The sequence below is a fragment of the Dendropsophus ebraccatus genome, chromosome 4 (genome assembly GCF_027789765.1).
Source record: "Dendropsophus ebraccatus isolate aDenEbr1 chromosome 4, aDenEbr1.pat, whole genome shotgun sequence".
NCBI classification, from domain to species: Eukaryota; Metazoa; Chordata; class Amphibia; order Anura; family Hylidae; genus Dendropsophus; species Dendropsophus ebraccatus.
In genome coordinates, this window is record NC_091457.1 from 137,069,593 (window position 1) to 137,096,451 (window position 26,859).

At 40.8% G+C, this 26,859-nt stretch overlaps 2 protein-coding genes across 5 annotated transcripts in view; one reads left to right on the plus strand and one right to left on the minus strand.

Annotated features, from left to right (window-relative positions):
- NT5DC2 (5'-nucleotidase domain containing 2) overlaps positions 1–21,693 on the plus strand; it is a 29,742-nt gene extending 8,049 nt beyond the window's left edge. The window contains exons 3-16 of one of the 4 annotated variants that reach the window (XR_011362658.1): positions 1,580–1,654; positions 2,149–2,204; positions 3,063–3,156; positions 4,067–4,195; positions 4,909–4,969; positions 6,004–6,106; positions 8,061–8,162; positions 9,267–9,348; positions 10,628–10,714; positions 10,936–11,076; positions 12,728–12,792; positions 13,369–13,646; positions 13,776–13,984; positions 21,385–21,693. Coding sequence is in view for 2 of the 4 variants with exons in the window: in XM_069967137.1 (XP_069823238.1) it covers positions 1,580–1,654; positions 2,149–2,204; positions 3,063–3,156; positions 4,067–4,195; positions 4,909–4,969; positions 6,004–6,106; positions 8,061–8,162; positions 9,267–9,348; positions 10,628–10,714; positions 10,936–11,076; positions 12,728–12,792; positions 13,369–13,630 (1,257 nt within the window). In the remaining 2 variants the exon portion in view is untranslated. Of the gene's footprint in view, positions 1–1,579; positions 1,655–2,148; positions 2,205–3,062; positions 3,157–4,066; positions 4,196–4,908; positions 4,970–6,003; positions 6,107–8,060; positions 8,163–9,266; positions 9,349–10,627; positions 10,715–10,935; positions 11,077–12,727; positions 12,793–13,368; positions 13,647–13,775; positions 14,949–17,378; positions 19,593–21,384 lie in introns of those variants that run through there. The other 3 variants (XR_011362657.1, XM_069967137.1, XM_069967135.1) reach the window with 3 other exon arrangements.
- The window catches only part of STAB1 (stabilin 1), a 113,452-nt gene continuing 106,568 nt past the window's right edge, over positions 19,976–26,859 (minus strand). The window contains exons 63-69 of the mRNA XM_069967134.1: positions 25,674–25,780; positions 25,198–25,317; positions 23,982–24,125; positions 23,323–23,427; positions 23,078–23,218; positions 21,871–21,969; positions 19,976–20,319 (exon numbers count right to left, since the gene is read on the minus strand). Of these exons, the coding sequence (XP_069823235.1) occupies positions 20,275–20,319; positions 21,871–21,969; positions 23,078–23,218; positions 23,323–23,427; positions 23,982–24,125; positions 25,198–25,317; positions 25,674–25,780 (761 nt within the window). The 3' untranslated portion in view covers positions 19,976–20,274. The remainder of the gene's footprint in view (positions 20,320–21,870; positions 21,970–23,077; positions 23,219–23,322; positions 23,428–23,981; positions 24,126–25,197; positions 25,318–25,673; positions 25,781–26,859) is intronic.

The following is a 26,859-nucleotide window of genomic DNA, read 5'->3' on the forward strand; positions in this document are numbered from 1 at the left end:
TGCAAGAAGAGCTCACAGTTTTTCAAAATTGTGACTTGGTATAAGAGCATTGCTTTGGTTTAACAGCTCCCTGTACTGGGGGGAGGGGGATGGGGGGAGGAGCATGGTCTGCATAGCGGGGTCTACAGCACTGTACCCTGACCTAGGAAGTATCCCTCACCTGTCAAATCATAGCAGATCCACTTCAGGCTGGGGCTTGCATCAGGGGACAGGACTCCATAGCTGTAACCCCTCTCTCCCCGGACAGAGAGCGCTGCATGTATGTGCCCACATCTGCCCTGCTCATTTCTTTCTGCTCCCTGCAGTCTCTGTCAGCTCTTGTGTTTCCCATCCTATCCATTCCTGCTATAATGTGCCTGCACTTACACTCAGCTATACACACTACTGCGATAATGTGCCTGCACTCACACTCAGCTATACACACTGCTGCTATAATGTGCCTGCACTTACACTCAGCCATTCACCCTGCTTTATAAAAAAGTTTCTGTCACTGTGCTCCTGCACAGCTATTTCATTCTCACTTCCTGATTGGTCCATGCTGAACACACCCCTTCCCCATTGCTATCATGTGACCACACAGACCTCTTCTCTATTCCAGCCTGTTGTACTACACTACTGCATTATGGGGATCTGCAGCTCCATCCTGTATCTACAAACTGCTGCTGTTTTTTCAGGTTTATGCAGTTACTATACATTATACTCCACATGCTGATTGCTATACTGTACAGTAACTTATATGACATTCATCTGTTTCTAAATGTTTGTTTCATTTGTTTTACTGTTATTCAAAATAAAAAAATCATTATTTTTGGGGCATGGAACCAATTGTGTACATTTCAATGATTTTATGGCAAAATTTGCTTTGGTTTAAGAGTGGATTTGAATCACAAGCACAGTCCCAGAACGAATTATGCTCGTAAACCAAGGCACCACTTTGTGTGTGTGTGTGTGTGTGTGTATATATATATAATATATATATCCTATGCTGCATGATAATCAAGCTATGTAGTAGACTCCATAAACGAGCTCCAATCTAGCAGATCAGATCTAGTGATCAGGCCGTGTAATCTGGTCCTTAGGGTGCGTGCACACTACGGAATCCGCGAGTATTACCCACGGCGGATTCCATTACTCGTACCCGCACTCGGCGGCACGCATCTCCGTCCGTTCCATAGACACTATTCTATGCACGGGCGGATTCCGCTTTCTGCCGAAAGTATTGACATGTCAGTTCTTTCGACGGAATGTGCGCCGCGGCATGCGGGTACGAGCGACAGAATCCGCCGCGGGTCATATGCGTGGATTCCGGAGTGTGCACGCACCCTAGGGGTCTAAGGAGCAGAACAGACAATGGTGATTTATTGCACAGATGCCGGAGTTCTCCCATCATTGCCTCCACAGAGAAGAAACAGACACAGTAAGTGACATATGCAGTGTATGCCCTGTCACTGTCGGATGTTTTTTCTGTTTTTAGCAGGTAACCTGTATGTTATGCGCTGTTGATAGTTGCACCATTTATGTAAACACTAAAAAAAAAAACAATAACCTTGATTTACTTTGTTGCCTGTTCTGTATCCAGTATCCAGACGGAATTAAGAAGTGCGATTATATCCCAGGCTTTGCAATTAGAGGTCTTCACTATGATATACAGAAGGTAAGAGATACCCATACTCCTGTTACATTCAGTGCGCAGCTAAAAGAAATAAAGTAACTTTGTAAATATACTTGAATAAAAGTATCCGGCATTTAGATCCTGAGGAGGTTGTAACCAATAAACATACAGTATCCCATGTATAGGAGCGTCCTGAGGTGGGGTGGTAAGGACAGACACCCGACTACAAGATCAGATCACATGGTTTTAAAGGGTTTATTCAAGATTAGAAAAAACACAGCTACTTTCTTTCTTTTTTTTTTTTTTTTTTTAATATAAAATGACTTCAGATAGTGTGTTGTTTTATAATTCAGCTCCATTCACTTCAATAGAACTAAACTTCAAAGCGACACCTACATTGAGGGATATCAGGGTTAACAATGCATTCTGTGCTGCTGGAACCTGGTTGGTTGCTCAGACATCAGACAGATGGTAGAGTCTACACAGACAACTACAGAGCTGTATGTTTATTTTACATATCTTATATATTTCTACAGAATCTACTGATGAAGATTGATGCTTTTCATTACATCCAGCTGGGAACAGCATACAGGTGACGTCACCCATATTATACTAATATCTGTACTATGTTCTTTAAGTGGTCTCAAAGTCCAAAGGTGCCTGCATGCTGCTAAAGATGTAATCCAAAATGAAAAAATCCCCTATCCACCAAAGGTGATAACTTGCTGCTGAGGGTCCAACCACTGTGATCCCCATGTTTAGAAGTCAGTAAATGGAGCGCTGGCCAAGCATGTGTGCTGCCACTCCATTCATTCAGGGAATGATTGACCTCTGTTCTCATGAGGGTTCCAGGGTTTGTTACCCCCAATCGGCTAGTCATCTTCTATCCTGTGGCTAGGGGATACCTTTAATGTGTATAATATTATCATATATGCGATATAGTGTCATATATCCTGTGTTCTTAAAGGGTTAATAGAAACATGGCTACTTTCTTGCAAAACAGCGCCACCCCTGTCCTCAGGTTGTGTGTGGTATTACAAATCAGCTTTATTCACTGTGATGGAAGAGAGCTGGAAAACCCACACCCGAACTGAGGACATGGGTGGTGCTGTTTCTGGAAGAAAATGGCTGTGTTTCTTATAAGCCTGGATAACCTCTTTAATCTTGTATCGAACATACCATGTATTTCCCCTCTGCAACTTTGAGAATTATCATCATCTCTCCAGTCCCCTTTCCAAAACAGCCTTGTTGTCTCATAAATCGAAGTCTGAAGTTGGTTGTTTTTTTTTTGTCTGGGAATGTTGAGAGTCCCGCAGCCGGTGCCAGGCGGTCTCTGTGCCAGCTCCAGCTTTGTTCTTCCACCATTGCCCTGGTTGTTAAGTATTTTATCCTCCATTTCCTCTGCAACCAATGACCTCATTCTCATTTTTCCTCTTGATAACTTTCATAGAGGTCTGAAGCCTGTCCCTGATGAGGAGGTCATAGATTTATATGGTGGCACACCGCATATTCCGCTTATTGAGATGAGCGACTTCTATGGGAAGGTAATAATTTTTTCCCCTAAAGTGACAACCTAAAGTGACACTGTCACCCCCTTTTTGCATTATGACTTCTCCCTCAGGTGTAAAGGGTAAATGTTGCAGTTTTTCAGTTTTCATACCTTATTTTATACCATACGTCATGATGCTTGTTCCAGTACAAAGTGATCTTTTATCATCTGCGGATTGTGCTACCTGAACCTTCACGGCTAAAGCGCCACTTAGCGCCACCAACAACGCAGGACCCGCCCCTGTGATGTCATTGGTGCATAGGTCCCTCCCCATTGGAACGGGCCGGCCTAAATGTCTAGGCCCCTCCCCTCTATGTTGCCCCATACAGATGGCCTCTTAGGGGGTGGGGCCTATACGCCAATGATGTCATGGAGGGGCAGGGCCTGCGGTGGTGATGTGGGCAGGGCTAAGTGGCACTTCGGCCTTGAAGCCCCACCCAGGTAGCGCAATCGGCAGATGATAAAAGATCACTTTTTTCTGGAACAAGCACCATGACGTATGATATAAAATAAGTTATGAAAACTGCAAAATTTACTCTTTACATCTGTGTAAAGAAGTCAGATTGCAAAAAGGGGGTGACAGTGTCACTTTAATGTTATTACACTGAATGCAACATTATAATTCAGACATCTTTCTATTTCCATTTTTCATTTTATTGCCTTTAGTACATGTAGAAAACATTTGTATGATGCCCATCGACTTAGAACTGCGCTTATGTTTATGCAGAAATGCCCATCCCAATTTAATAGGGTAAAGCCTACTATATCGCCTCTTCCCGTTCCCCTGCATGGCTCCCAGATGTGTCATCCGCATGTCAGCCTTGTATGGCCTATCCTGTAGATATGTCACATAAAGTCCCCCTTTTAAGTTTATTTTAGGAATTAATGTTATGTGTCTCTTATAGGGTCCGACAATGAAGCAGTTCATGGATATTTTCTCTCTACCTGAGATGACTCTGATATCCTCTGTTACTGATTTCTTCATCAGCAATGGTATTGACTTTGATCCAGTTCATCTTTATAAAGATACAACCGTAAGTTATTACTAAGTAATTCGGATTGAAACTGCAAAGTGATATACGCCATAAAAGAGAATTGTTACCTTTCCTCCTCTCCTTCCCTTGTCATTAACTGTGGAAAACAGCTGTCTGTCTCGTCTTTATAGGATAGATTCACTGAGAGATCAGTTACATGCTGAACATACAAGTCTATGGTGAGGGGAGGGAGAAGTTGTTGGAGAGAACCAGTGGCAGACTGGGAGATTAGAGAGGCTTATAGTAAGAATTTGGTCTCAATCCACTACTGTATTCATAGCTTTAACTGTTCAGTACTGCTCCCTAATGTCCTTTCTGCTGCTTTTTAGGGTTTAGTATAGAGATATAGGGAACAGAATCTCCTCTTGTGTGTTTGCATTGTATGGGAGACATCATAGCAGCTAGTCTCCATTAACTTAAAGACAAATAAAATGAGATGAAGCCTGCAAGTATATAAATTGGTGAAAAATGCCATATACAAGTTATATAATGGCCACAAATTGTGCCACTCCTTATGTACACATGACAGCCTACGCTGAAGAGTTACCTGAAATGACACTTGCAGACATTTTTATTTTGAATCTTAAGATTGCCACTTGGATTTAGTTTTTTTGCTGTGTGTAAATCATTGTGTTTGTTGAGTTTGATCTGTTTTAGCTCTTTATTCTGCACAAGTCCTAAAATAGAGATCGTTGATAACTTTGTTTTCATAGGATGCAATTCGTGATGTCCACGTTAAAGGAATGATGTATGACTGGATTGAAAAGGACATGGGTAAGTCTTTCTATGTGTATAATGTGAATAGGTTGCAGTATGATACATTTAATAGATCTGATTTGTCACTGGAGGAAATCTCAGAGAGTTTCAGAGTTCACTAAGTTGACAAGCCCTTGTCATGCCGCAATACTCGCACCTTGCGTTAGACTTAGGGAAACAACAGGGTGGCCCCTTTTTGTGTAAATTTATGTTTCAATACTCGCAACCGAGTGGGACTTAAGGGGTTCCCCCTCAGGGTGGTGTAGTGCTCTCCCTATCTGGAGGCACCCTGTGGCACTAGGCTAGAGATATCTGGCTATTCCTGTGTTTTGAGACTCGCAACCGAAGCTCCACGGACCCCTTTTTTGCATATTTACATTTTTGGGGGCATCAGTGGAGACTCTTGATTGAGTACTTTATTGGAATTTTTTCACTGATCTCCTTGAGCTCAGTGATTGCTGTATTCTGTTGGTTGATTCACCAAGTTGTAGACTGGTTTCTTTATATCACTGTCATTCCTGATTGTGAAGCTCCATGTTCAGGCCTCAGTGGATTAAGGGATTCCACCGGACATTGTCGTTCAGATTATCGTTAAATCGTTCGAATCTAAACGATAATCGTTCGGTTGAAATGCAGTTAACGATTAACGACCGAACGAGAAATCGTTGATCGCTTTATAAGACCTGGACCTATTTTTATCGTTACAAATATGTTCGCAAATCGTTCGCATTGAGTAAGACATCGTAAGTAACGATTATCGTTCCATGGAAATGAGTGAACGTTTTCAGGTCTTTCGCAATAGCGGTCGTTTGAGATTTTTAACGATTATGCAAACGATAATCGTCTGGTCGAATAGGGCCCTAAGGGTAAACTGTAAATTAAGGGAAATTGTTCGTCTCCTCTAGCCATGCCCTCACCCCACTGGGCACGGCTCAAATTACCTGGGCAGGTTATCATTGATCTTAGCTTCCTTATGTTCTTTTGGGTAAATTCTGTGAAAACCAATCTGGTCTCCATTTCACCAATCCCCATCCTGTCTTCTCTCCTGTCAGAGCATTACATTCTTCATGGGGAGGAAGTCTTTGCTGTTTTGAATCGACTTGTAAAACACAAGAAGAAACTTTTTCTAATCACCAACAGCCCCTTCGCTTTTGTGTAAGAATTTCTGCATCATTTATGTATCTGTCTGTGAAACTTGTTGTAAGGTAATTGTATATGACATTTCCTGTGACAGGACTGATATGTTGTGTGTACTCGGCACAGTCCGCAGGAGGATTGCATTACTAGTCGTAAGCTATTTGCAGCTGACTACTGACTGTCTCTGGTCCTATTTAACAGCACTGGGATAACTTTTAGCATTAGACCTGTCATCAAGGATCTACTTGCACTACATTTGCATTGTACAAAGAGGGACTGTATTGGGTAGATCTCTGTATACACAATATTTACAGCCTTGCCGTATGCAACAGCATGCCTTACAGTGGTGTACATGGCTCTAGCCTGCCATGGTAGTAATAAATCTCATACAGTGTAGTATATTGTTTTTTTTTAAGGGTATCCAGGTAGCTGAACAAAAGTAACACTATCCATAATGTAGAGTAAAAGTCGAAGCACTCACCAACTTATATTAAAAGACCACCTTTATTAAGCAATGCTTATGAACATAGGCACAGAGTAGCAGCACTGAAGTTTGGCCGTCTTGCATCACGTGCAACGTTTTCTTAGGGAACTTCAGTGCTGCTTCCCCATTGTATATTACTTTGGATGGAATATTAGAGGGCAAAGCAAAGATGGAGGTCTCTCTGGGTCCTGGCTCACATGTATGTTTGCATTTATTGTATAAAACCCATGAGATATTTCCCCTAGTGCTAAAAGATAAGTGGGATGTTTACATTGGGCCCACTGAAGAAGTCCTCTGGCAGGATATTACCAGTATAACCACCAGTTGTCACCATTTATCACATCTCCCTCTATTACACAGGGTTTATCACATAAGTAAGTATACTTACTATTTGGTGTGTGTGCCAGGCCCTGCAGAACACAATGATTTTGAATACGGAAAAACATCCCGGAAAAACAGGAAATCCTTTTCAATTATGCAAGATTTTTTTTTTATGTTGAAAATTACACAGGATGAAGAACCCTGGTAAGAAACAGAGCATTAGGGACTTGCTATCAGGAAAGGATGATGAGGTTAGGTGTGGTTTTAATTTGTAATGGTTTCTAATAGAAGTGTACAGTATTTTTTTTTTCTTTTATAGTAAAGAACGGACGCTGATTACAATGGCAGCGGCGGCCGTACATTGCATTGAGGTGAATGGCTAATTAATTTGCGTACACACCCAACGGTGCCCGCAAATCAATTGTGAAAAGAGAACGTTCCTGCACCTGATACAGAGGTATTGGCTGCAGGAACCAGCTGAGTACAGCCTGACGGCCGGCTGTTTAGCGGCAACGGACGCTGTTTAACATTGTGTGAACATAGCCTTACATCCACTAGCCTGTAGTTCTTCAGCTATTGCAAAACTACTACAAACAGCAGCTTTAAGAATCACTGGTTCCCTGTTCCCCATTAGCTCTTACAAGGATATTTGATGTATTTGAAGCATTTGCAATACAAAAAAAACAGAACCAGGTCCCTCAACTTCACACATGACTGACAGGCAATCACTAACCTGTCCTAACATCCACAGCATAGCGAATCACAGCGTAGAAAGAGGGTCTTGGAATTGTGTCAAGCATAATTTATTTAGTCCACTATTTTACAAAATACAACATTTTGGCCGATACAACCGCCCTTATCAAACACTTGATAAAGGCAGCTGTATCCGACAACATGTTGTTGTATTGTGTGTAATAGTAGACTAAATAAACTATGCTGGACACAATTTCAAGACCCTCTTTCTACGCTGTGATTCACTATGTATATGTGTAGCATTGGCACAGCACAGACTGGCTTATACATAGTATAACTGATTAGGAAGTGTCACCAGCCAAGAACATTGCCATACACTATTGATTTTATGTTCTCGTAATGACCTTGTGCAATCACTGTGTAGTTAGAAGTGTTACAGAATAGTACAACTATTTGTCTTCTCTTTTTCCCCAGAGATAAAGGAATGAAGCACATGGTGGGGAAGAATTGGAGAGATCTCTTTGATGTGATTATAGTGCGGGCTGACAAACCTGCCTTCTTCACTGACCGACGCAAGTAAGTGCTGCACGCTGCAATAGAAACAAATGAGCACTTTGTTGTTTCTACAGTATTTGTAAATATACAACAGTATTTGTAAATATAAGGGGGAATTCTACCTTTAATTGGTGACAAACATATGCCAGAAGGCGATGCTGCTAGTATCATGGAGGACCCTGTGCCTTGGTAAAGAGCCTGAACCTCTGTGGTGTCAGAAATCCAAGAGAACTATAGAAACCTCCCATGAATAAACTGGCAGAACACCCAGTGCTGAGTCACTGCAGTTTATCAGTCACCAGTTTATTCCACTATCATGTAAAGACTGTAAGAACACTGTGTGCAAGCTTCTTCAGTGGTGTTTACCTCTTTATCATGCCTGTGTTGAGACCTTAATTTTTTATGTTATCTTTACATAATGTTCTAGTAAACTTGGATAAATTCATATATAGTATAACTAAATTAAGATGTCTGACATCGTTTATTCGCTCATGATCCTTCACTATTCGCGCCTTGATTAATAAATTTGTACTTTGACTTTGCTATTCCAGCATTGGTCCCTGATGAACCTTTTGCATAGGGGAAAAACCAGTTGGGACCTCCTCCTGCTCTTTGCCAGCAGTATTTTGCTTAGGGGGGGGGTTTCACTTGGGAGTATCAGTTGTGCTATTTGATTTATTTTGGGTGATGGCAATAAGTTACCTATATTTTAATATATTGACACCTGTCGCCTCATGGTTATTTTACACTTTTACACTTTTGATTAGCTGAGTATGTTTTTAACTATTCCTTAAGCAAAACTGTGTACATTTTAGATGTCTGCAAAATGTCGGCTACCACAACTCTGCTACCACAGTCTTTGCTTGTGATGAATTCTTATTTGGTTGTAATGCATCTCAAATAAAAGTTACATTCTAAGGCTACACAACCAGAAAGTACAATGCTGTGCTGCCTGGTCATTTGACTCCGCCACCACACCACGTGTATACTGCAGATTTGCTGTTTATCAGAGATTGTGTCCTGTAGAAATAAACATTAGACCTTTCATGCTGTGATCGCTGCAGAATAATTTTGCTTTATGTTACAGTAAAAACTTTTTCTTTCTATTATTTTCATTGTAACCAGGCCGTTCAGGAGACTAGACGAACAGGGCTCACTCCAGTGGGACAGGATCAATAGCCTAGAAAAAGGAAAAATATACAAGCAGGTAACAGGATACTTGTTATTATATTATTTATTACTAGGGGAAAAAATACAGTACAGCCATCTATGTATGGAAAAATATACTAAATAGCATCTGAATTTACTGCTGGTCTAAGAAAGAAGCGGTCATCACTGGATATTATCCTGTTTAGTAGACCTCTTTCTATACAGAACAAGGAATAGAGCGGAGAAGCCTTTATATCACCTAAAGTAAGCATACAAGGGTCTGTACCAGCAGCAGTCACACCATGGCTTGTGTAGGTATTCCCCTTGTCTTTAGATACCCATCATCTACCTTGATAACTTTTTCTTTTAGCACTGTATGAGACAATATGTGTTTATACTTATATAAATACTTTGTTCACTATTTATCTGGGTATACCCCTTCTTAAAATCCTTTTAGGACCACCACTGATCATACATTGATACTTGGCATATATACATGGCCTATCTTAACCTTTTAATGACTGCACCGCATCTTTTGTCTGCAGGGCAGGAATACCCCCACCACTTGTTTCCTGTTTCCAGACAGCTCGGCTGTAGCATGTTAGCAGGGTTTCTACTGTAACTACAAGTAGAATAGGAACCTCTGGTCTATTTAATTTAACCCCTTAGAAGCTGCAATCACACTTTTATCATGGCAAAAGGACTAATGAATCCTCCAAGTAAGCCTTTGTATTTGTGCCTACTAGGCTGTGCTTGTGGCAGGACCGGATAGCTCACCTGGAAGCTAATGTTGATATGCATAAAACACTGCACAACAGTAGTAGCGTAATACAGTATATGATCAATAGAAATGATAATTTGTTATAGCTTTGTGTAGTGTAGTTCTTCATTCATTCTTATTGAAAATATACTAGTCAATTGGGTGTTACCAGATCGTGGCATACCCCCATACTGTTTGACACTATCAAGTCAATGCTGGAGGGACACCCCCCCAACTGGTAACACCCAGTTGGCTAAGTAGTCATACATTTCTAATAAGAATAACAGCACATCACAGAGCTAGAAGAAAAATATGTTCCGGAATTATTTAATGGGAAATCGAAGTATTTACAGGAGCAGAAATGCCAGCTCAGGCATCAGATCCTCTTTAAGGTATTTGTGTGTGTACGGTGGTGATATTTATGTACTGCACATATTTTAAGTATATTTTACTGGGTTAAAGGCAATGACAAATCTCTAATTCCCTTCAGAGCTATGAGCAATGCCCTATATACAGGTAAAGACTTGTGTTGGCCTGTGTGTTGTTCACATTGATTTACTGTCGCTTTTATCCTTAGGGAAACCTCTTTGATTTCCTGAGATTAACAGGCTGGAGAGGGTCCAAGGTTCTGTACTTTGGTGATCACCTCTACAGCGATCTGGCAGTAAGTATCCTGCTTATAGTAAAGCACAGCACATGGAAATGTAACATTTCTTTCAGCCATGCAAGCTACTGTCAAAGCTGAAGAGAGATTCCCCAGTAATGTTATCTTACTGATTTTATACTGGTCATTTTTGCAATATCACCAATGCTATTTGGGCAAGAGACATAAGTTCTAAATCTGAATAGAAGTGTTTTCTTGTCTCCAACCCCTCATGTGCACAGGATCTCATGTTACGTCACGGCTGGAGAACTGGAGCCATTGTCCCTGAATTAGAGAATGAAATTCGGATAATAAATACTGAACAGTACATGCATTCACTGACCTGGCAACAAGCACTTACCGGGCTGCTGGAGCGGATGCAGGTCAGGCTAACCCTAAAGTCTCTCATTGCTTATTGTACTGCCCCACAGATTATGCTATCACTATACACTGTGTACAGGATGATTATACTGCATGCAGCATCTCCATATTGTTCTTTGCACACAGTGTCTAGAAATCTGGATTTGTAACTAACTTTTCATATGGATGGGTGTACATGGTGCAGCCCTCAAAATCTGTATAAAAACAGTAATGAAAAGTGTTACTTTTCATAGTTTATATTTTAGAAAATTACTTATTATTTATAATTACATGTAAGATTAGTTCACAAAAGTCCAGCAAACATAGATTTTCTTAATAAAAGCAAATTACACATAATATATGAGCTATATAAGTTTAGGGCATCTATAGTGTTAAATATATATATTTATATTTATATATATATATATATATATATATATATATATATATATAATATTATTATTATTTTTTTTTTTATTATTATTTTTTTTTTAATTCCTAGAATTACCCATTTAAAGGGGATGTTTGGCGCCCAACATTTTTTTCAGAGAGCCTTAGTGACCACCAATATGTGTTTTTTAGCAGCCACTAAGGGTGTTTGGGCTGGGCTGTCACTTTCTTTTACCAGCAGCCTAACTGCCCCGGCTGTCAGTGTGGCAGCTCCACGGTCATACTAACTGCCTGGACTGGAGAAACCGAAGCATGTATGCCAGAGCATGTTCTCCACAGACCTATTGAATGAATAGGATTGAACAAAGTCACATAGTGACTGTCTTTGGTCCATTTCCCAAACATATATTATCTCCCTGTGAGACTGAAAAGCGTGGTCTGATGCCTTTTTGAGTTTAGCACAGAAATCAATCCTATTTATTCAGTAAATGGACTGTTTTTGAAATGTTAAACCCAAAGTCAGTGGTTCCATTGGAAAGACTTGGTGGTATATGTCAGCATACGGCTTAAATTGGTTGCTGAAAGATACCTGTGGTAGAATCATAATGTGGATAGAGCTTCATAAACAACTCTCAGGGAAAGACACAGTAAAGGCCCTATTCCACCAACAGATCTGACGACAGATTATCTGCCAAAGATTTGAAGCCAAACCCAGGAGTGGATTTGAAAAGCGGAGAAATCTAGTCTTTCCTTTATGACCTGTTCTCTGATTATAGTCTGTTCCAGGGTTTGGCTTAAAATCTTTGGCAGACAATCTGTCGTCAGATCTGTTGGTGGAATAGAGCCTTAAGGCCCTATTCCACGGAACGATTATCGTCCATATTCGGACGATATTGGCCGCTACGAACGATAATCGTCCCGTGGAATAGAGTGCAACGATCAGCCGACATCGTTCATGTTGGCTGATTGTTGCAGTCGCTTGTTTTTCAACATGTTGAAAAACAAGCGACTGATATAGCAGCGATCTGCTGCCGTGGCTCCGTTGAATAGAAGCATCGGCAGCAGACGCTGCTGTACTCTATGGGCTGCCCGGACGATCAGCGATCATCCGGGCAGCTCCCCGCCGCCCCTCCCACCCTCACCCGCTCGCTGCAGCTGCGTCGAATAGCGGCGGCAGCGAGCGGGGATCGAGGAGCAAACGAGCGCTGAGAGCTCTCGTTTGCTCCTCTTAACGACCCGTGTAATAGGCCCTTTAAGCTCACAGTGTTATACCTGTCATCCTAGACTTATCAAGACGCTGAGTCTAAACAAGTTCTTATGGAATGGATGAAGGAGCGTCAAGAATTAAGGTAAATGTGTATTGATATTGTAGAATGTTGCACAAGCATTGTTCACAGTTTTCTGGTGATACTGAAAACTGATGTTATTTATGATGACTTATACCTACTTCTGTAAAGTTATGGTGGCCTTACACCTTCAGACAGATGTTCCTCCAACTCCACTATAGACATAGATGTTTGGGAGAGGAACATTGGCTGCTCACAGGCACCTCTTTTGAGGGTGTGATATAGAGGTGCGGGATCTCTTTGTGTGTATTTGTGCTTTGTATGGGAGACGACATAGCAGCTAGTCTCCATCTATTAGCTCAGGGACTATTGAAAAAAAGAGATGTATATGATGTTTCTTCACCAGATAATTCCAAGTTATATTAAGGCTAGAAATAGTGCTGCTACTCATGTACACTCAGATGACAGCTTACCCTGAAATAAGAGATATAATAAAACAGTGGTTTCAGTAGACACCACCTCAGATAACAAGAGGTATAGTAATCATGAACATGGAGAGCAATAACACTATGCAATGTATCAATGAGCCCAAAACACTGCCTTTCCTTTTCCCTGACTCTGAATGATCTTTCATTACAGGTCTATTAGCAAGAACCTGTTTAATCCCCAGTTTGGCAGCATTTTTAGAACTTTCCACAACCCAACTTACTTCTCTCGGAGGCTGATCAGGTTCTCGGACATCTACATGTCTTCCATCAGTTGCCTTTTAAATTATGATATCAACTTCACATTTTATCCACGACGTACCCCACTGCAACACGAGGCCCCATTATGGATGGATCAGCTTTGCACTGGTTGTATGAAGACCCCTTTCTTAGATGAGATGGTTCATATCCGATAACAGTAAGATTTACCAGGTAAGTTATCACATGTATGAAAAATGTAGTGTTAAAAATTGCGTCATTTTATGAATTTATGCAGTGCTAGTGCTTCACATAGAATCCGTAAAATAACCAAGCAGTCTTGATTTTACTTTTCCCTTCAAGGAGTTTGCAAGAACTATCATTCGCATCTAGAAGGTTCCAATACTCCGAACCAAGAAAGTTGTGCTTGTCGAGAGTGGCTTGCTGTGTATATGGTACATTAATTTCCGCAGCCCCTGGTCCTAGAGCCGGATTCACATGCAGCGGTGATACTAGAAACTGCACCATCACAGCAAAGTGATCTACATCATCTACAGAGTTTATTCATGCTTGTAGGTTTGCTTCTGTAGGAAACGTTCCTAGATTTGCTTTTAATGGGAAACTGCAATTGCTTGAAGAAAAACGCAACGCATTCTAGGTGTACCACATGTCTCTACGCTGCCGCAAAGCCAAGACATGTCAGCATAGACTAACACAGTGCTTCTCAAACTGTGAGGCGCCCCCTAGTTGTTGGTGAGGCGCAGCTGAGGAGTCAATATTCACAAAAGTGACTGTAAGCTGCAGAGTTCTTTCCCTAAATGCAACAAGGAACATTATTGACTCATTTTGTGCTTCTTTAATGTTATTGAGAGGTTAGGAGATAAATGAAGGGTAGACTGAGCAATAGTTTTTATCTTTGCATGGACTTTTCCATCACAGATGGTGAGGCCCAGCATCCTCTTGGTCAGTCTGCTGAGGCCCAGGCATAATTTATTCTATTAGGTGAGGCTCCAATAGAAAAAGTTTGATAAGCACTAGACTAACACACAATTGTTTGTTTTGAAACCTGAAATGTTTCATCAGGCAAATGGGAGACCAGAATACCTACTTATGGTATGGATTTCACACAACATTATATGATACTACAGACCATTTAAAACTGGGTGCACATTTTTTTGGCCACAATAACATTTATTAGACTTATGGATGTATTTTTTTTTACCATTTTATTAAGTCTATTCTGAGGTTTTGTGCAAGGCCACATGGGGTGCAACTAGAGGAGTAACTTGTAGCTGATTGACCCCAATGCAAAATCAGCATCTATATAATTTGTAATACTGAAGTTTTCATATGTGGCAGAGTGGGGCTTTAGTTAGGTCCCCCATAGTCACCAGGGCCTGGATGCAACTGCTACACCCCCCCCCCCCCCCTTGGTGCATTTTCAGCATTTTTGCAACATCACAATTTGCAAGCAGGAAAATTGCAGTAGCCATGATTTAATGGAACAGTACAGGCCTGCTGCAATGTCCTATGGTATAATTGTTGGTTAAAGGGGTTGTCCAGCGAAAATCTTTTTCTTTCAAATCAACTGGTGTCAGAAAGTTATATAGATTTGTAATTTACTTCTATTAAAAAATCTCAAGTCTTCCCATAATTATTAGCTCCTGTATGTCATGCAGGAAATGTTTTATTTTCAGTCTGACACAGTGCTCTCTGCTGACATCTCTGACAGGAACTGTCCAGAGCAGGAGAGGTTTTCTATGGGGATTGATAGAAAACCAAAACAAAATTCCTGTCTCGGCCAGAGGTGTCAGCAGAGAGCACTGTGTCAGACTGAAAATAAAACAACATTTCCTGTATGACATATAGTAACTAATAAGTATGGGAAGACTTGAGATTTTTTAATAGAAGTAAATTACAAATCTATATAACTTTCTGATATCAGTTGATTTGAAAGAGAAAGGGCCCTATTCCACTGGACGATTATCGTTCAGATTAACGTTAAATCGTTCAAATCTAAACGATAATCGTTCGGTTGAAATGCAGTTAACGATTAACGACCGAACGAGAAATCGTTGATCGATTTATAAGACCTGGACCTATTTTTATCGTTGCTCGTTCGCAAATCGTTCGCATTGAATAAGACGTCGTTCGCAATAGATACGAACGCAATAGCGAATAAATAGCGAAGAAAAACGATCGCAGTTACGATCATAAGTAACTATTATCGTTCCATGGAAATGAGTGAATGTTTTCAGGTCTTTTGCAATAGCGGTCGTTTGAGATCGTTAATAGTTAACGATTATGCAAACGATAATCGTCCGGTGGAATAGGGCCCAAAGATTTTCGCTGGATTACCCCTTTAACTAATAGAAACATCAGGCTGACTGTTAGGGTACTATTACACGGAACGATAATCAGCCGAATTGGCCCGATTCGGCCGATTATTGCTCCGTGTAATAAATGCAACGATCAGCCGATGACAACGATCATCGGCTGATCGTTGATATAGGTTAGACCCTATTTTCGTCGGGCGCCGACCGCGCACCGCTGCGTGTAATTGCGGTGCGTGGCCGGCGACTAATGATATACATTAGCCATCCACGTTCCAGGGCTGCTCCTGCCGTCCGCTTCTCCCGGGGTCCCGCGCGCGCTTTAGCTTCACAGAGGCCTGTCAGCTGATAGGCCGCTCAGCCAATCACAGGCCGCTGTGAAGCTAGAGCGCGCATGGGACCCCGGGAGAAGCGGACGGCAGGAGCAGCCCTGGAATGTGGATGGCTAATGTATGCCAGTTTAGCAAGGGCTGCAAGGACATTGGTAACGATGTCCTTGCAGCTCTTGTTAAGCGATTATCGGGCCGTGTAATAGGCCCAGTAAACGAGCAACGATCTAGCAGATCGCTGCTCGTTTACAGGTATTATCAGGCCCTGCTCGGCCCGTGTAATACCACCCTTACTGTAGCAGTTGCTGAAGCTGCAGGAGATGCCCAAGCCTAAATGTGAGTGGCGCTGTTATGTTCCCATCTCTGTCTTCTGCTTAACATTTAGAGGTAATGTGATTGTGTGCTTTGTGCTATTTTACATGCCTTTCTTCTCCGCTACATGCAGATAAGTTCTTTGTAATGAGACGTGTGACCATCTGTATAGCATTTGCAATATGGCAGTGAATCTTGGAGTCATTGGAGATAGTTTTACAGACTTTGACCATGGCTCTTTCTGCGGATTTACCAATATATATGTACATTATAAGTTTACCAGCAAATACTTTTAAAGACAAGTAGCTTCACATGCTTCAGTTATTTTCTGCAGGCATAATGATAATCTGAAGTGGTTGTATTTTAGTTTTTTCTTGTACTCACTGCTGCTAATGAAATTATGAGGGAAGCGGTAACACCGTGGTGTTCCTACCCTACGTAGGATGAGTAGTCGTACACTGAGTACTTGCTTCTCCCGCCTACCCTTTTCCTGACCCTGGTACCTATAGTCAACCCAGCCATATTAGTAAGCTACAGGCGGCACACTGAAGTCTATTATTATAATCATTATATCAGAATAAGGATTATCATTTTGTATCATGGAAAGTCATTGACCGGGAGATCTCAAGCAAAACATATCAAGTGCCAGGACATTCAAACTATGTGCCTGTTGTCTTAGTAAAAGTGACCTAAACAAAGTACAATAGAAAAGATATTACCATATTGCATGATAGATGGTAAGCTCAGCATATATATAAAAATTTTTATATATATGCTGAGCTTACCATCTATCATGCAATATGGTTTACTGTACTGGTTTCTAGATAGATATCCACCATGAGTATACACAGTTGTTCATCTATGATGTATAGGAATTTGCTCCTGTGTTTGTGATCCCTATGTGTGTGCACCTATGTATTTATGTATATATGTTTTTAACCATGTCTGTAATTTTGTACATTAATACTTAGTCTGTTTGTCTAACTGTATAGATGCCATGACTAAGAGCCGAGTAGGCTCGAAACGCGTCGGCTATCATTTTAGACGTTTGGAATTAATAAAGTGGAATTTTATATGAGCTGGAGGAATCAAGTTTCTTTTCTTGCCATTGACACCCCGGAATCCAGTGGCTTCATTCTCCGTGCTCTATCTTTCTACGTGATCTAGGAAAGCATGATCATTGCTGGGAGCTGACCACAGTTACTGTCTTTTCATTTTTCTTTGTTACCCATAGCAAGCAGTCCGTGCTCAGATTTTGTTTCCAAAAGTGCTTTGACTGGTTGCTGTGTTACTTAGTTTTGAAGTCCAGTATAGGTCACATATATTTATGTGGGTAGGTCTTATGTATGTATATTTACAGTACAGTAACCTCTAATGGACTGAAAGCTGCTGAACAATAAAGAACATATGTATCCAGTCCAGTGTGTTTTTATGATAGGGTTGAGATGTCACATGGTATATGTGCCCTTTTCCAGGTGTAAAGGGTATTCTTTTCTCTCCTGCTCCCATCCTGGCAGGCTAAATTGAGACTCTTTTACTAAGATGTGTGCATTACTGCTGGCTACAATCACTGCTCAGTACTTGTAAGCTGTGAACAAGACTTTGATATAACACAAGGCACTGTTCCCCAACCGGTGGCTCACTAAATGTTGCAAAACAATCATTCCCATCATGCTCAGACAACCAAAGGAAGAGACTAGGAGACACTGATAAAGGCTATGGTCACACAGTAAAAATAAGTGCAAATAATGAGCGTTGTTGCATAGTCTAATTTTATTGTTTTTTTTCATGCAAGCTCTTAGAGGCGGTTTGTCTATGGGTTTTACTTAAGTGTCACTGTCGTTACGAAAAACTTATGACATGTCAGAAGTTTTGATCGGTCCAGATCTGATTGTTTAGACTCGTACCAATCAAGAGAATGAGCAGCGAGAGAACCGTGCTGCAGTGCGTCCCCTCTCCGCTTTGAGCTAGAAAAAAAAGAGTCTGGCTCCATAGAGCGCAATTATAAGTTCGACTTTTTATTTCTAACTCAGAGTGAATAGTGGACGCGCTGAAGAGCATCTTCTCCCCGCTCGTTCTGGTTGGTACATTCAGACCCGGACCGATCAAAACGTTTAACATGCCAAAAGTTTTTTGGAACGACAGTGACATTTTAGCCATGTAAACATAGTGAATATATCCATAGGGGGTTACCTTTTATGATTAAATGCCATGACGTTAAAGGGGTTATCCAGTGCTACAAAAACATTGGCCACTTTTGCCCCACTCTTGTCTCCAGTTCAGGAGTGGTTTTCAATTAAGCTCCATTTACTTCAATGGAACTGATTTTCAAACCCCACCCATCTGTCACCGCTAAACACTGCCTACGCGTACCTTACACCACTTATTAGATTGTTTAAATTAAAGAGACAAATTTAGCTTTAAACTAAAACCAACCTAAATGTGGGCAGAATTCTGGCGCAGACATATTAGTACATCTGGGCTATTGCTGTGTTTTTTTTTCTTTTAAATATTAAGCAAATTTACGTATCAAGATCCAAATCCCTTCCATTATAACAGAATTTACATAGTTCTACTCCAGTTTCCTCCCACAGCCAAAACATACAGATAGGTGGATTTAGATTGTGAGCCCTATTGGGGACAGGGAGCAATAATTAGCGAAACTATGTAAAGTGCTGCGGAATCTGTGTGCTATACAAATAAAAGCATTATTATTATTCTTATTATAAATGTCTACTTATCCTTACATGCAGTTAAAACAATCTGCAAGAGAACCTATCCTATGAGGCTTTTTTTTTTTTTGCAAAACCGCCTACGGGCAGATGTTAGTCAATGAAGTCTGACATACACACAACATTTTTTGGGGGGGGTGTCGTTTTTTTCCCTCTCTTGGCGTTTTTGAGGCTCTGTGGCAGTTTTATCAAAACAAGACATGCTGGGGGCGTTTCTTCTACCATCGACTTTAATGGGATGGTGTCTTTTTTTTTTAATATTTGTCACCTTTTGTGGTCCAGCAGCTAGGTCATGTGATGGCAGAGGGGAAGAAAAAAGTTCAGTACACAAAAACGGCAGAAAAAAATGCATTTGTGGTTTTTTTGAAGGCCTGAAAAATGCCACACAAAAAGGATATGTGAGGCCACCCTAAAGGTGCTCAATAGAGATGAGCGAACAGAGTGTATCCGAACCCGATCGTTTGGCATTTGATTAGCGGTGACTGCTGAATTTGGATAAAGCCCTAAGATTTTCTGGAAAACATGGATACAGCCAATGACTTTTTCCACATTTTCCACATAGCCTTAGGGCTTTATCCAACTTCAGCAGCCACCGCTAATCAAATGCCGAACGATCGGGTTCGGATAGACTTGAGCATGCCCGAGGTTCACTCATCTTTAGTGCTCAAGTGTAGTTATTTTTGGTAAACCCTGCTCTCGGTATAGTAGCTAGCAACCAATTACATTTTTGGTCCCAGCTGCATCTCCATAGACTCTGCCGTTTCCTACACTTTGGATGTATTAGAATGACATAGATGTGTAGATAACGCTTGAGAGTTGTATCCTGAAGCCGTAGTACATACACACCACCATAATCATGTGTTCCCATTGTATTTTATTAATACTGTAAACAAGTCTGCCCAGTCACACAGCAGGTTATGGGCATCGCTCTCAAAGAGGGGATTTATAGGACTCCTGTGTTATTTTTACTTAGTGTATCTTAAATATAATAAGTCACTGGCAGCTATTCGTAATATATACATAGACTAATTTACAAATATATATATGTAAACATGAATATTACATAGGATGTCTCAATAGATGGTCCCTGTCCTCAATCTCGCTAGACAGGAAACAAAAGGAATTGTAAACATATCCATTTCATTGTCTTCAAGGATTAGTGAAGGATGTTGCCGTTATCAGAAGTCTCATATTCCTCTTCCTAAAAAAAAAATAAAAATGGCTAACTTAGTGAAGCATCCTTAAAGGGAATCTGTCGGCTGCAATTCATGCTCCAAACTGCTGACGCTGTTAGATCAAAGGGACACATGATAACTTTCATATATCTGTACTTCTATAATGTAGAAATATATTTTTATTCTCCAGTGTCAAAGATTGGACCGTTGTTGCCATTGGCAGGGGCACTGACTACCAGGCCAGATATGTGACAGTCTAACACAGGTATTACAGCAGCAAGAAATATGTAAGCCCTGAATATATATAGGTACAGTGGGGGGATAAGAAAAAGTGTAAAAGATGTTTCATAAAGAAATTAAATTTTAAATTCACTGATAAAGGATTCCTGAATGTTCATTGAGTTTTATTTAATTGAGAACTCATGTGAATATACACATGATGCAGATGACTCTCCTGGGGGACGGGTTACCAAGTCAATAGACAGCTAACCGAGCCCCCAGAGAGGAGAGATCAGGTGTGCTCAGAGGGAGCAGCACATTGTCAGAGAGGACACAGAGAAGAAGATTTTAGACATCCAGAGAAGTATGAGTAAAAAAAGAGGGAAAGGGTGCAGGATAGGTTAAACATGTATATTAGACTGAGAGTGGTATTGGGAAGGGGGATCCTTTAGAACAGCGCTTCTCAAACTTTTTCTACTGGAGCCTCTCCCAACAGACCAAGGCAATGCATGCGCCTCACCAGACTGACCAAGAGGATGCCTGGGCCTCACTATCTGTGGTGAAAGTCTATTTAAAAGCTGGAAATAATGCTAGGGCTACCCTTTCACTCATCTCCCAAGCTCTCTATACTAATAAAGCAAGTACAAAATAAGTTAATAATGTTGCTAAAATTGAGATTTTTGCAAACAGCAAAAGGACTGTGCAGAACATAGTCACTTTTGTGAAAACTGGCTCCTCAGCTGGGCCTCACCAACAACTAGGGGGCGCCTCACCAACAACTAGGGGGCGCCTCACAGTTTGAGAAGCACTGCTTTAGAATATATATTTTTTTTGTTACCAAGATAACCCCTTTATGTCACTTTATGTGGTAGATGGCTGCACGCAAATTGACCAGAACATCTATCAATCACATCTACTGGGGGTCTGTTCCAGTTATCTACTTCTGTTTAATATTTTCTCATGTTGCTTCTGATGTTTACCCTAATTTTTAGATTGTGGGTACAGAGTCGCTTTAAAAATAGAAACTGGAGAACCTCTACAGGAAAATTATAATTCTTTTTTACCTACCAGGAGACCCAAGTGCATCTATAGGTAGCTGTATAGCAGATTTTCTGCACATGCATCAATAGGTTGGCTATATGTATTATATATGTGATGACAGATTCCAATATTTTTTCCTGGATATGATGCTGCCAGATATATACCTTGTGGATTTCATTTCCTCTCCTTGATGGGTCGTACTAGTTGGGCTGCAATCTGCTCATACTCATTTTGCTTTATTTGTAAGTATAATAGCTAATACTGGATGAATGAGAAACTGTGTGCCCGGTAAGAGATAGTATATTAAGAATTCTTACCTCAAGCTCATCTAAGAAGGAGGTGTTGACACCATATACTGGATTAGGGATGGACACCAGTGGTGGATTTTGTAAATCTATGTCATCGTCCTCCACCTCCTATAAACAGATACAGAAGAGGTTAACAACTGAGTGGTCAATTATATGAATATTTGTCGGGTCACACATTTCTCAATGTGGGTCTCATGCTTAAATGCAAAATCAGTAGTGACAAGCGAACTTGCACAACGTTTGGATTTATCAGAACCTGAATGCTCTTCCTTTAATTACCAGTTGCTGCAGCCCTAAGACTACTAGGAAAATGTGGATACAGCTGATGGCCTATGGCTATATCCATGTTTTCCAGGACTCCCTAGGGCTGCACCCAACTTCTCCAACCCTTGGTAATCAAAGGCCGAGTGTTCAGGTTCAGACCAACACAGTAACAAACCAGTGATCTCACTGATGCCAAGGAAAATAAGACTGAGGGGGACATTTATCATCCCAAAAAGATGTATTTTTCAGGGGGAAAATGGTCAGATGCGAATAAATTTATTTGCAAATGCTTGTTTTGCAAATATATTTTTGCATCTGGCCATTTTCCGCAAGCTTCACCAGGGGGGCGGGGAGAGGGTGTGGAACGGAGGGCGCGGACTCTGGGTCCGCTTAATTTATCATTTTTCTCGCCAAAAACTTATAAGGAAACCTACACCAGCTCTAAACTGGCTTAGGTTTCCTCGGCGCACACACCGGTGCGCACAGGATTCATGTAAAGGCAGTACACCTCTACATAAATCAGCGTACTGTCGGCGATGTGGGGACATTTTTTAGCCCGGCGCAGAAAACGCTGGACTTAATAAATGTCCCTCTTAATGTATTGTGAAACTTATTACAGTATAAGCAGCTGTGAAACATTGCATCTGGGGTTCATACTTTGGTATGCTTAGTTTACATTTGCATTATGGTTTTGGCAATAAACTCGGAATGCAGTGCTGGATTTGTTGCATGACGAATGTTGAATGCCATTGAGATCTGTCAGGTTCTATTATGTTGCCTATCATCTTGACAAGAAAGGAAGAGCTGCATGCAGCGCTATTTATCCAAATACACAAATGTGACTATTTATAGGCGTTATATTTGACAAATATTTGGAAGCAGACGTAAGTGATATGGTATCTTGTGTACAGTGTAGATCTAGTATGGATATATTCAGCATATCATTACAAACCTTGAATTGTCTGAAATTAAATCCCTCAGTCGTCTTCCTGTAGTAGAAATAACCAGCAGCCATTGCAGCCACAATCAGCAGGACAATCGCTGTGACCAGTGCTGTAGTAACGGGATGAGAGATCGGGTTCTTGGTTATCTCCTGTAATGTTAGGACAATACAAGAGTTTGCCATTGTATCTATTCATTTTCAGTTTAAATTACTAAGATAATCATAAACTGATACAATAACGGACATCTATGTACCTGATGTAGCGGGGCGATCAATGGTCCACTTATTATATGCACAATTCCATTATTGGCCACAATATCCCGACGAACAATCAGCTTACCATTTACATACATCGGGCACTGGAAGGGAAATAAGAGTACAGATTTATTTGTGTCAGAGATATGTAATTTACTTTTATAAGAAAGTACTTATCAGCTGCTTTATGTCCTGCAGGAAGTGGTATTCTTTTCAGTCTGGAGAGATGGAGAGGTTTTCTATGGGGATTTGCTACTGTTCTGGACAGTCCTGACATGGACAAAGATGGCAGCAGAGAGCTGGACTGAGAGCAGACTGGAGAGAATCCACCACTTCCAGCAGGATATACAGCGGCTGATAAGTACAGGAAGATTTTAAATAGAAGTAATTTACAAATTTCTGGCACTTGCTTGAACCGGCTGATTTGAAAGAAAAACATTTTTTGGTGAACAACCCCTTTAAGGCCAGAGTGACACTTTTTATGCAGTTTTTGTGAGCCAAATATACTAAAGTATGTAAAAAAAAATTTAAAAAGTAAGATTAGTCTTTCATCCTTCCATTACACCATTCCCTTTTTATGGATCCACCCACTGCTTTGTCTAAGAAAAAAACAATTGTATCAAAAACTGCTTTTGCAGTAATAGTGCTATATACTTACTGGGTAGGTACAATTACTATCAGCTGTTATTGACAGGTTGTAGCCCAGTTTAGAAATCAAAGGACTCTTATCTAATATAACTGGGTACGTCGCCATTATGTTCACTTTAGTCATGTGATGCTCCAAGTCCCGCCATGTTAAAGTCTGTGAGAAAAAAACAAAAACAGTAATAAAGAGCATAAGAAACGTTCAAAATCTAAATCCCATAGGCCACTTCCCCACATATGCCACATTTGTTGTCACCCAGCTGTTGCAGAGAACAAGGGGACCACACATGGCAGAAGAGTCCTTTGGATATGGTTGCATACAATTAGGATATCTATAGTTGATACAATGTATAAAAGCAGAAAAACTATATAGGACAATATTTGCACACAGTGTTAATCCCTCCCTGACCCTCCAAATTTTCATTGATGTTTTCTACCTTCTCAGCTTTTCTAAGACCCATAATGTTTTTATTTTTCCACTGACCAAGCTTATTTTTTGTACGACAAGATGTCGTTTTTACTGGCACCCTTTATTTTACCATATCATTTATTACAAAACAAGAAAAAATATATTTATAGGGCAAAATTTAAAAAAAAAAAAAGAAAAGAAATGCAATTACACAAATTGAATGGCAATAACGTCCACTACATGGTAAAACGGACATGCTAGATTTATGCTACCTGTCAGTATGAATACAGCGATGCCAACATCTGGGGGATTTCGTTTTGTATATATTCACATGTTTTATCTGGAAGGGGGAGGACGTATTTGTATTTTTAATAGGGGAAGGATTTTCTTATCGCTTCAAATCCTTTTTAGTAAAAAAAAAATTATTTAAGTCCCTCTGGGGACCTATTATAAGCAAGCAGAAATGACCAAATTTAAAGAAGCAAAGAGCTTTGTTATCTCTGCAATCCGCTCATCAGCCGGCTGCCTTTTAACTCAGCGCCGCTCCTCCCTGGGTGCTAGGAAAAGCTGGATCCAGTCCTGGGAGACGTTTCCCAGGACTGGATCCAGCTGTTCTCAGCTGGGGAGGAGCAGCAGTGAGTTAAAAGGCAGCCGGCTGATGAGCGGATTGCAAAGATTGTTATTAAAGTAAATTTGCTCATCCCCATAACCAAGCATTGAATTCCTTATAACAGATCAGTATAATGCATTTGTGCTGTGCATCACTTTTATATCTTCTTTCACTGTCTGCTGTAGATATTGGCAGAGACTGCGGACTTACTACATTATCATCCAAGCTGTCGTCATCTGGAACAAATAAGGTCCTATATGTGGTTTGGTTTGTTAGGATGTTCACAAACTCTGCACCTTGAGTGTTGGCCATGCCGTAGTCGAGAACCATCTAGAAAGACACAAATATGTGCACTAAATATATATATATATATATATATATATATATATATATATATATAATTTTTTTTAATTTTTTTTTTAAGCACTGCATACAGCAATGTAAGAAGTACAGTTGCTCTAAGCACAAGGTAACATATTTAGCATCTTGTATATTTTAGATTTCATTAAAAAAAACAAAAAAAAACAACCACAACCAACAACAGCATCATCATCATCATAAACCCTTTCTAGGAGACAAGAATAGGTCCACCTATAGGAGTTTATTGTGAATGGACATTTAAATATGAACCCTTTCATTTGTGCAGTTAAATTTGATGTAATATAAATTCTAAGACTCAAACTCACAGAGTAAAATTTTGAGAGTCGAAGATCTTCCTCCAAAACTTGTAGCAGGTTTCCATTACAATCTTTGTTCACAGTCACATAGCCTTCAGGACATCTACACTCTACATCTGCAAAATCAGATTTATTACCACTTTACACACTAGAACAATAATCTGTAGGATGGGTAAACACATTAACAAAGCCAAACTTCAACGTAGTTCTATACTTTCAATATACATGAGCGCTTGGCTCAGCTAAGTGTCCATGTATTTAGAGGGTGGAGAACCAGCAGGAATCATAATTTTCCTGTAATATTCTATTAAGTTGCTTTGTTACGCTCTGTTTTTTAGATTACTGGATGTAACTGCAGTGTATTCACTTGTATGGTGTGCAGAACCTGTGTATCAGTGGTATCCACGTGTGTGTGTGTGTATATATATTATATTTGCACACAGAGGTACATACACACAGTGGTGCCTTGGATTACGAGCATTAATTCTTAAACCAAAGCAAATTTTCCCATAAGGAATCATTCAAATGCAGAAAAATGGTTCCACACCCACAAAATAATGATTTTTTAAAAATTTTGAATAACAGGTAAATATACGCCTGCGGTCGTTAAGGGGTTAAACCAAGGTACCACTGTAGATATATATATTTATTATCCCCTATTAGTGCTGTTCTGGGGTCATTTCCACACATTGTGACCCCAAAGACCTATGTGTGCTGCTCTTCCATGAGGCATGTCATGTGAATATAGGGGCCTGGATATGTAGGGGGGAGGCATGGTACACTGCCATGAATGTCTCTCTTTGCTACATTTCCTTCAAAGAGCCAGGGCCGCTTTAACCAGAGGGCACATGGTGCACGTGCACCGGACCCACTGGTTAAAGGGGCCCACCCCGAGCAGGGCCGGCCTTTGCTCTGTGCGACCATTGCGGTCTCACAGGGCTCCGGCCACCAGCCTGCCCCCTGCAGGGCCCCCCCGCCTGCTCCTGCGCTCTGTACTGTAGCTATGAGCGCTCGTAACGAGCGCTCATCGGTACAGGCAGCAGCAGCAGCGGCACTGACAGGTCGGGAGCCATTGGCTCCCTCTCTGTCAGTCATCCGTGTGGCTGCAGGCAGTGCTTTGCCTGCGGTCACAAGAGGCCGCTCTTCCGTAGTGGTATCGGCGCTGAGTGACGTCACTCAGCGCCGACACCGCGAG